The sequence below is a fragment of the Scyliorhinus torazame genome, chromosome 16 (genome assembly GCF_047496885.1).
Source record: "Scyliorhinus torazame isolate Kashiwa2021f chromosome 16, sScyTor2.1, whole genome shotgun sequence".
Lineage (NCBI taxonomy): Eukaryota > Metazoa > Chordata > Chondrichthyes > Carcharhiniformes > Scyliorhinidae > Scyliorhinus > Scyliorhinus torazame.
The window spans coordinates 188,671,021-188,682,360 of NC_092722.1; the positions used below are offsets into that span (position 1 = coordinate 188,671,021).

The window sequence follows — 11,340 nt, forward strand, 5'->3', positions numbered from 1 at the left end:
ATTCGCCCTCTGGCCTCCATAGGACTCTCCAGCTGTGCATGTCAGCGGGAGTAGATGGGACAGCACACTCACCCTTCGGAGGTGTCCTGGTTACAAACGGGTCTCGCCTGTAAAAGACCCCGCACGCTTCAATGCTTTTGGTGGTCATCCTCATGCTTTTCAATGTTACGCATCTCACTCCTAACATGCCCCCTCTGCCAATGGCTCTGCTTGGCTGATAGAACATAGAACATAGAAAATACAGCACAGAACCGGCCCTTCGGCCCACGATGTTGTGCCGAACCTTTGTCCTAGATTAATCATAGATTATCATTGAATTTACAGTGCAGAAGGAGGCCATTCGGCCCTTTGAGTCTGCACCGGCTCTTGGAAAGAGCACCCTACCCAAACTCAACACCTCCACCCAACACTAAGGGCAATTTTGGACACTAAGGGCAATTTATCATGGCCAATCCACCTAACCTGCACATCTTTGGACTGTGGGAGGAAACCGGAGCACCCGGAGGAAACCCACGCACACACGGGGAGGATGTGCAGACTCCGCACAGACAGTGACCCAAGCCGGTAATCGAACCTGGGACCCTGGAGCTGTGAAGCAATTGTGCTATCCACAATGCTACCGTGCTGCCCTTAAGAACAAATAAATCTACACTATATCATTTTACCGTAATCCATGTACCTATCTGATAGCTGCTTGAAGGTCCCTAATGTTTCCGACTCAACTACTTCCACAGGCAGTGTATTCCATGCTCCCACTACTCTCGGGGTAAACAACCTACCTCTGACATCCCCCTATATCTTCCACCATTCACCTTAAATTTATGTCCCCTTGTAATGGTTTGTTCCACCCGGGGAAAAAGTCTCTGACTGTCTACTCTATCTATACCCCTGATCATCTTATAAACCACTATCAAGTCGCCCCTCATCCTTCTCCGTTCTAATGAGAAAAGGCCTAGCACCCTCAATCTTTCCTCGTAAGACCTACTCTCCATTCCAGGAAACATCCTGGTAAATCTCCTTTGCACCTTTTCCAAAGCTTCCACATCCTTCCTAAAATGAGGCGACCAGAACTGTACACAGTACTCCAAATGTGGCCTTACCAAAGTTTTGTACAGCTGCATCATCACCTCACGGCTCTTAAATTCAATCCCTCTGTTAATGAACGCGAGCACACCATAGGCCTTCTTCACAACTCTATCCACTTGAGTGGCAACTTTCAAAGATGTTTTTTGATGGAGAGAACAGAGCACAACATTTTCTGAAGAGGCTCATGGTGGTCGGTAGACCTCTTCCTTCCGAGGATTGACTTTGGCCCGTAGCTCTCTGAGTTGAGTCTTCCTTCCGTGTGAGGGATGGACATCCCGTCTCCAGCCAGTTAATGCTACTTGAAGCGTTAAATGACTGCGGGGAAGACAGCAATGCATAGACTGCCAACTCCTCGGATGGTGAGAACAGAAACACTGCCATCTAAAAATTCCTCATCAAAGCTACATTTTTCCAATGCCTCAAGTGGCGATTAGCAGAGGATACAGATTCACCGTGTTTGGTAAAGGGAACAGAAGCGACATGGGGAATTAACCCAATGAATAGTTGGAACAGGGGTTGTTGCAACATCATGTGCATGCCATTGCATTGTAATGTAGCAGAGCAAGGGTTAACATGGGACTGGAGAATGGCACTGCCCACGGTATGATGTATAGAGTCACATGGTAAGAGACTCAGCGTGAACACAATCTGGAAGCCTACCTGCATGGCAGCAGCACCATGCATGATAGTAACCTGGGATCTGTAAATAGTTAAAGACTACCAATAAATGGCTCATATTTAAACACACAAGTTTGAAGATATAATCATCAAGACATCTGAATAACCCTTCTTGGAACACTGGTCAGTAATCTTTTTTATCTCAAGAGGCTTTTTAAAAAATATGTCCAAAATAAAAAGCTTTTGGAGGCCACAAAATGCCACAATTCGGCATTTCTAAACCAAATACTCAGCAAATTACACATTGGGCGAGATTCTCCGGACGCGTTCGCCCGGCGCCCGAGTTCAATGGATTTTTCCACTGTCGGCGTCTCGCCCGTGGCGATCTTGCGGTGGGCGGGGCAGGAGAATCCAGCCCATTGTCTCTGAGAGAATGAATAATTTGCATATGATAAATAACATATGCGCTTTGAATTGGTGGGTTGGATTCTACATGTCTCAGCGGGAATAGGGAGGGAGAACGGAATCTGAGTGGTCCGCTCACGCCCCCACAGTCTCTGCTTGTCCAATCAAGTAACCGAGGCTAATTAGTGGCTGGCTGGTGAGAAGAAGGATAATTATACGTGCAAGGAGGGGTGTGGGGGGTGGGGATGTGTAAGGGGGTCTCTGCGCCCAATCTGCATTGCAGTCCCAAACGTCATGAGCCAGACGGACAATGCCGCAAACAGCAAGTCAGTGTTGACTAGAACAGTGAACTCACCCCTCCCAACACCCCCCCACCCCCCCCCTACACCTATCGATAGAAAATAGGTCAAAATTGAAATACTTAAGGTGCAATCGAATGGCCTCGTCGCACCCGACCCAGTGACGTGACGAGGCTGCTAAATCTCGTGAGGGGCCTCGCTGAGCGAGATCCAGATTTACATATTTAAATTAGGCTAATTTAAATATGCATCCGAGGTCTCGCAATGGCATCGTTTAGTACTGGTCCACATCAATGAGGATCAGGCATAACAACACTGGGGGTGGGACCTCCCAGGCCATCGAAGATCCTTGGGTGGTCCGGGACAGGGCAGGGTAGCACCCTGGTTCTCCCTCTGGCACCCAAGCACCTTGGCACTGCCACCCTAGCACTGCCAATATGCCCGGGTGGCAGTGCCAGAATGACAGGGTCACTGCCAGGGTGTCTGGGTGGCAGTACCAGGATGGCACTGCAAAGAGCGGTGGCCTGAGGGGAGCCATACCCATGAAACGGGGATGAGGAGGGTATAAAGGGTACGGGGGTGAAGGGCGGATTTGAAAGGGCATCATAAAGGTGGGTGAAAGTGAAGGGGAGGGGTCCTGAAATGAAGGGGGGCCGAAAGGAGAGGTGGGTACGTCTGAAAAGGGGAGAGGGCTGTCAGCGACACCTTGGCGGGGTGTCCTCACTTGGTGGGGTGCGGGGTAATGCCCATGTGTGGGGGGGGGTGACATTACCCATGGGTGTGGTGTGGGGCCGACCCTCAAGCTCACTTAGAGATCGGGATACCCTTTCAAAATGGTGGCCCAATCTCTAAGGAGCCGGAAGGGCCAGAGAGTTCAACCCGCCAGTGATGAAAACATTTGTGGGCTGACCCGGGGAGAAATTCCCCAAAAAATGACTCGAGGCGGGAAGGAAAAGACCGGGGACTTCCGGCCTAAGAGTGGGTGAATACCGGATCTCACCCAAAAATCTGGCAGAAAACACTCCACCAAACTCACCCAAAATGACACTTGAAATGTTTTGGTTAAATCGTACCCTTAGCTTTGAATAGTCACGTTTTGTCTTTTATCTATAATTTGTCAGTGAAGTTATCTTTAAAACAAACTTTAACGTTAAGAATTTGTACCTTTGTCTATTAAGGCAAAACAGCTTCAAACAGCACATTCTGAATAATTCCTCATCTCAGCGACGTTAAAAACAATAATGGTGACACAGCCATGAAACCTTTTTAAGGGCAGCACGGTAGCATAGTGGTTAGCACAATTGCTTCACAGCTCCAGGGTCCCAGGTTCGATTCCCGGCTTGGGTCACTGTCTGTGCGGAGTCTGCACGTTCTCCCCGTGTCTGCGTGGGTTTCCTCCGGGTGCTCCGGTTTCTTCCCACAGTCCAATGATGTGCGGGTACGGTGGATTGGCCATGATAAATTGCCCCTTAGTGTCCAAATTTGCCCTTAGTGTTGGGTGAAGTTACTGGGTTATGGGGATAGGGTGGGGGTGGGGGTGTGGGCTTGGGTATGGTGTTCTTTCCAAGAGCCGGTGCAGACTCGATGGGCCGAATGGCCTCCTTCTGCACTGTAAATTCTATGATTCTGTTCCTTAAAACAAGGGTGTTATCAATAACCAGATTGTAACCACACCATTCAATCAGGCTTATTTCTGGGACAACTATATTTTCATTAAAATAATAATTTGAATCCGTTAGGTGCGGCATAATGCTTAGCGTATTAAAAACATGACTTACTTATTTTCTTGACGTATCTTTTTTCGACCTTATCCGTGTTAACACAATCTGACTGGAAAAAGCTGGGAGCCACAAATGTGATGTTAGTGACACAGGTTTCAGGCTCTTTGGCCTTTATTGCAAGAGCGATGGGGCAATGCCGGGAGGTCTTGCTACAACTGTGCAGGGTATTGATGGGACCACACCCAGAGTGTACGTTGTTGGGGCGGCATGGTGGCACAGTGGTTAGCACGGCAGCCTCGCAGCCCCAGGGGCCCGGGTTCGATTCCGACCTTGGGTGACTGTATACGTGGAGTTTGAACGTTCTCCCAGTGTCTGCATGGGTCTCCTACGGGTGCTCCGGTTTCCTTCCACAGTCCAATGATGTGCAGGTTAGGCTAAATTACCCCTTTGTGTCCAAGAATGTACAAGTTAGGTTATGGGGCGTGGGCCTAGGTAGGGTTCTTTTTCAGAGGGTTAGGTGCTGACTTGATGGGCCGAATGGCCTCCTTCTGCATTGTGGGAATTCTCGGGATCTCCTTACTTAAGGAGAGTTGTACTTGCATTGGAAGCAGTTCAGAGAAGGTTGATTCCTGGGGTGAAGGGGTTGTCCTACGAGGAGAGGTTGAGCAGGTTGGGCCTGTAATCATTGAAGTTTAGAAGAATGAGAGGTGCTCTTACTGAAATGTGAAAGATTCGCCTTGTGGGGGCATGTGGGGACATTTTAAGGGCTCTCCTATTTAAGTTGGAGATGAGAAGGAATTGCGTCTCTCAGACGATGAGGATGTTAGTGGGTGGAACGCTCTTCCCCAGAAAGCAGTGACGGCGGAAAGTGGAGTTGAGGCCACAATCAGATCAGCCATGATCTTATCAAATGGTGGAGCAGGCTCGAGAGGCCGAATTGCCTACTCTTGCTCCTATTTGTTATGATCTTATGACCCCTGAGTTATACTGCCGAGTAGGCTGGGAGTAACAAATTCGACAGCTGCCAAACAGTTGAAGGAGAAAATAAACTTCAGGGTGTGGGGAAAGAGCTGGGGGATCGGGATTAACTGGACTGAGTTGGAGCAGATTTAATGGGCTGAATGGCCTCCATCTGTGTTGCCCCATTCTGCGATTCTACATCAAGTGAACCCATTGTAATCGTGCCAGATGCACCCCGGTTCGTTCCAAACCTCAACAGGTCAGTATGAAGGATGCCTTGTTCTACTCCCTAACCCCACCATGGCTTTCCCGTTCCCCTTCTGAATGTTTCTCTCCAGCCATCAGTCCTAGTCCAGCTCAAAACTTCGGACTCTTCTCCAGACATTACCAGACATCCAAGTGCTATTTTGGTTGTAACGTGCATTGGGATATCCTGCCTGGGAGTGGGGAGGAGTAGGGGGTGGGGGTGGGGTGGGGGTGGGGGGGTGGGGTGGTTGTGGTTGATGGGCGTGAAAGGTCTTACAATTCTTTCTACATTGACACACAGCAACATCATGTGAACTGAGAGTGTCCCAATCACACTCAAACACTCACTCAAACACCGTCTCACCACTCTTCCAACTTAATTCAAAGTTACATCCTGAATTTGGCTACTTCAAATCTGTTAGAACCTAAGAACATAATAAGAACTAGGAACAGGAGTAGGCCATCTGGCCCCTTGAGCCTGCTCCACACTTTAATGAGATCATGGCTGATCTTTTGTGGACTCAGCTCCACTTTCCAGCCTGAGCACCATAATCCTTAATCCCTTTATTCTTCAAAAAACTATTTATCTTTATCTTAAAATCATTTAATGAAGGAGCCTCAACTGCTTCACTGGGCAAGGAATTCCATAGATTCACAACCCTTTGGGTGAAGAAGTTCCTCCTCAACTCAGTCCTAAATCTACTTTCCCTTATTTTGAGGCTATGCCCCCTAGTTCTGCTTTCACCCGCCAGTGGAAACAACCTGCCCGCATCTATCCTATCTATTCCCTTCATAATCTTATATGTTTCTATAAGATCCCCCCTCATCCTTCTAAATTCCAATGAGTACAGTCCCAGTCCACCCAACCTCTCCTCATAATCCAACCCCTTCAGGTCTGGGATTAACCTAGTGAATCTCCTCTGCACACCCTCCAGCACCAGTACGTTCTTTCTCAGGCAAGGAGACCAAAACTGAACACAATACTCCAGATGTGGCCTCACTAACACCTTATACAATTGCAACAGAACCTCCCTAGTCTTAAACTCCATCCCTCTAGCAATAAAGGACAAAATTCCATTTGCCTTCTTAATCACCTGTTGCACCTGTAAACCAACTTTTTGTGACTCATGCACACCCAGGTCTCTCTGCACAGCAGCATGTTTTAATATTTTATCATTTAAATAATAATCCCTTTTGCTGTTATTCCTACCAAAATGGATAACCTCACATTTGTCAACATTGTATTCCATCTGCCAGACCCTAGCCCATTCACTTAACCTATCCAAATCCCTCTGCAGATTTCCGGTATCCTCTGCACTTTTTGCTTTCCCACTCATCTTAGTATCGTCTGCAAACTTGGATACATTGCCCTAGGTCCCCAACACCAAATCATCTACGTAAATTGTGAACAATTGTGGGCCCAACATTTATCCCTGAGGGGACACCACTAGCTACTGATTACCAACCAGAGAAACACCCATTATTCCCCACTCTTTGCTTTCTATTAATTAACCGATCCTCTATCCATGCTGCTACTTTACCCTTAATGCCATGCATCTTTATCTTATGCAGCAACCTTTTATGTGGCACCTTGTCAAAGGCTTTCTGGAAATCCAGATATACCACATCCATTGGCTCCCCGTTATCTATCGCTCTGGTAATGTCCTCAAACAATTCCACTAAATTAGCTAGGCACGACCTGCCCTTTATGAACACATGCTGCATCTGCCCAACGGGACAATTTCCATCCAGATGCCTCGCTATTTCTTCCTTGATGATAGATTCCAGCATCTTCCCTACTACCGAAGTTAAGCTCACTGGCCTATAATTACCCACGTTCTGCCTACCTCCTTTTTTAAACAGTGGTGTCACATTTGCTCATTTCCAATCCGCCGGGACCACCCCAGAGTCTAATGAATTTTGGTAAATTATCACTAGTGCATTTGCAATTTCCCTAGCCATCTCTTTTAGCACTCTGGGATGCATTCCATCAGGGCCAGGGGACTTGTCTAGCTTTAGCCCTATTAGCTTGCCCATCACTACCTCCTTGGTGATAACAATCCTCTCAAGGTCCTCACCTGTCATAGCCTCATTTCTATCAGTCACAGGCATGTTATTTGTGTCTTCCACCGTGAAGACCGACCCAAAAAACCTGTTCAATTCCTCAGCCATTTCCTCATCTCCCATTATTAAATCTCCCTTCTCATCTTCTAAAGGACCAATATTTGCCTTTGCCACTCTTTTTTGTTTTATATATTTGTAGAAACTTTTGCTATCTGTTTTTATATTCTGAGCAAGTTTACTCTCATAATCTATCTTACTCTTCTTTTTAGCTTTTTTAGTAGCTTTCTGTTGCCCCCTAAAAGCAGCCCACGATTCTCTCGGAGACATCTCCATGATAGCTGACAAGCTCAACCCTGCCCAGTGTTATCTCATTCCCCAGACCTTTGACACCAGGGATCAACTTTGTGTGTCTTTCTCTTCATTGAATCTAGGGCGTGGACACTGGGGAAATACAAAAGAAAGCTTTGCATTTCTACTGCACTTTTCGCATCCTCAAGATGTTCCAAAGAGCTTTACAGCCAATGAAGTATATTTTGTAGAGCAGTCACTGTTGTGATGTAGGAAGTGCAGCAACTATTTTGCACCCAGAAGCTCCCATAAAGAGCAGAGTGATAATGATCGGATCTGTTTTAGTGATGTTAACTGAGGCATAAATATTGCCCGCGACACTGAGTCAACTCTCCCACTTTTCCTCAAATAGCACCGAGTGATCTTTTATGTCCTTCTGAGAGGGCAGTGAGGATCTTAAACATTCAACAGTTCGTGTGAAAGATGGTACCTCTGACAGTGCAGAACTCCTTCAGTATTGCACCTGAGTTCCAGCGTGGATTTTGCAATGTCTGGAATGGAATTTGAACTTCTGAAGACTGCAAATAACTGAACCACGGCTGATACTTAAGTGCCAGGAACTTGCATATCTTTAGTTTTTAATTATTTCATGGGAGTGGACATCTCTGTCAAGGTTAGCATCTGTTGTCCATCCCTAATTGCTCTTGAGAAGGTCCTGCGCAAACACATGTCTTCGGGATAACAGGGATGGGCTTAGAAGGCACCTGACCATTATTTACAAAATCTGCCACAAGATGGGCGGCGGCACAGTAGCACAGTGGTTAGCACAGTTGCCACACAGCTCCAGGGTCCCAAGTTCGATTCCCGGCTTGGGTCACTTTCTGTGTGGAGTCTGCACGTTCTCCCCGTGTCTGCGTGGGTTTCCTCCGGGTGCTCCGGTTTCCTCTCATAGTCCAAAGATATGCAGGTTATTACCATAGAATTTACAGCGCAGAAGGAGGCCATTCGGCCCATCGAGTCTGCACCGGCTCTTGGAAAGAGCACCCTACCCAAGCCCACACCACCCTATCCCCATAACCCAGTAACCCCACTCAACCAACACTAAGGGCAATTTTGGACACTAAGGGCAATTTAGCATGGCCAATTCACCTAACCTGCACATCTTTGGACTGAGGGAGGAAACCGGAGCACCCGGAGGAAACCCACGCACACACGGGGAGAACGTGCAGACTCCGCACAGACAGTGACCCAGCCGGGAATCGAACCTGGGACCCTGGAGCTGTGAAGCAATTGCGCTAACCACTATGCTACCATGCTGCCCTTTTAGGTAGAATTAGGTAAATCGGCCATGATAAATTGCCCTTAGTTTAGGTGGGGTTATGGGGATAGGGTGGAGGTGTGGACTTAAGTGGGCAGCTCTTTCCAAGAGCCGGTGCAGACTCAATGGGCCGAATGGCCTCCTTCTGCACTGCAAATTCCATGATTCTATGTCTCAATTGATCCCAATTCCGTTGGGTAGAGTGGGGGAATGTGTAACATTTTGTTAATGATTCCCGCTCTTGTTTCTCCTTATTTTTTTGCAGCGCTCAAGATGAAGATCAAAGAGATAAAGAGGGAGAAGGGAGACCGGAAAATCATCTCGCAGAGGAAGAAGAAAGTGCTGAAGTTGGGACCCTTGAAAAAGAAGGACCTCAAGAAGTTGGTGCTATTCATAAAAAACGGAGCAAGCTGCCCCTGTAACCAGCTGGACAATCCAAACAGCAACTTCTTAATTATGGGTCGGAAGTGGGACAACCAGCTTCTCCTCACTGTCATTCACAAATGGGACAAAAAGAACAAGGACTTGCGCTACGCTGTGAAAATAATGAAAACCTATCAATGTCCAACATATCATCATGTCTTTCAATGACTGCATTTGGGAAAAGGTGCTAACTTGCAAAGTTAAACTGAAACTAACTCTCAAAAATTTGCTTTTATAATTTCCTTTTTTTAAAAAATTACACTCTTCCAATCTTATTGAATGAACTTCTCCTTATATAATGATTCCTTTATAATCTATCTTGTCTCAATAACCAGATGGAATAGAATGCTTTAAATGATTTTGATGATAACTGAATGCAAACTCAGAGGGCAAAAATTAAACCCATGCCTCTGTATCTCTCTCTCTCTCTCTCCCTCTGACTATCTCTTTTCCCTCTTCAAAAATAATAGCTGACATGAGGAAGGTTGTTTGCGGTTCCCTGAGTTGTGGGAATAAAAAATATTATGGGATGTATTACTGATGGAGGTCGCCGTGCCCAGGATCTCTCCAGTGAACAACCAGCTCGGTGGACACCTTTGTAGCGTCTTAAACTGAAAGAAAACTTGCTCCAACCAAGAGATTAATGTTGGTCTTCTCGATATGGCATGGACTCCTTGGGGTTTAGCTGAGAGTTGGGTTGAAAGACCTTGGCTTGGCCGGAAAAGAAACCAGAATTGACAGCATTGTATCGCCATGGTTTCGCTTGCTGCCTGACGAGAGAGATGGGACACCCTGCCCAATGATAAGGGGAGAACTGTCTTGTCGTGTGTCACACACTTCAATGAGGATTGTTGGCTATGAATTTATCGTCATGGCGATAATTATCCTGGTCATCTACTGTGGATTAAATGTTTTTATGTACTGAAACCTTCAATGTGAAAAGTCCGAAGGCATGATTTTGGCAGAGTGTTATTTTCAATGTATGCCTATAAGCATCATCATGCATGTTAGAACTACATACCAACAGTGATTATTTTGTTCCTTTTTAAAATATTATTACCATTTGCAATCTTTTTTATTTTTTCAATGCCTGGTGGTGGCACCTCCGATCTGAGGTACCACTCACAGGTTACCTTGGCCAAGAACCTACTCACGTTGAAATAATAAAAAGTAAGTAACCTGAATTAGCACAATGGTATGTTCTAAATATCTCGTCAAGTGTTCCTCTCGCAATTCCCCTTTTGTTGAAAGGGGCAGTGCCTTCGTCACTGCAGGACGAGGAGAAGGAGGAAGTCACCAAGTCTTCGTCAACCGCACTGGCCAAATCTGCGACCTCCAAGGGGCCTGTGAACACCAGCAGCTCCAGTCACACGCGCCCGCACCAATCTGACTTGGAGATCAGCACTGCGTCAAATTCTCATTATCTGGTGTGTCCATCACAACATAACATCAATCCAAATGTTTAAGTGCAGCAGGCATTGCAGGAGCGTTTTCACTGTGCGGGCTGCGGTACACCTCCACATTCTTAAGGCAGCTAGAGATGAGCAGTAAATGCGGACATTGCCAGTGACACCTACATTCAGAGGATGTTTTCAATTTAATTAACAATTGGGAAATTATGTACAAACATAATTGGAAAAGGAGCCTGGGGCAAGGGCACAGATTATATAGAAACATGGAAATATAGATAATAGGAGGAGGCCATTCGACCCATCAAGTCAGCTCCACTATTCATCACGATCATGGGTGTTCAGTAGCCTAATCCCGTTTTTCCCCATGTTCGTTGATCCCCTTCGCCCTATATCAAACTGCTCCTTGAAAACATCCAGGCCGGAATTCTCCGACCGTCGGGATTCATTTTTCCTGCCGACAGCACACCTCCGCCGGTGGGCTTCCCAGTGCCGTGGGAAAT

General features: G+C 46.7%; 1 protein-coding gene across 1 annotated transcript in view; it reads left to right on the forward strand.

Moving 5' to 3' along the window:
* sfrp5 (secreted frizzled-related protein 5) overlaps positions 1-10,612 on the forward strand; it is a 103,089-nt gene extending 92,477 nt beyond the window's left edge. The window contains exon 3 of the mRNA XM_072479635.1: positions 9,271-10,612. Within this exon, the coding sequence (XP_072335736.1) occupies positions 9,271-9,596 (326 nt within the window). The 3' untranslated portion in view covers positions 9,597-10,612. The remainder of the gene's footprint in view (positions 1-9,270) is intronic.
* Positions 10,613-11,340: the final 728 nt, after the last annotated feature.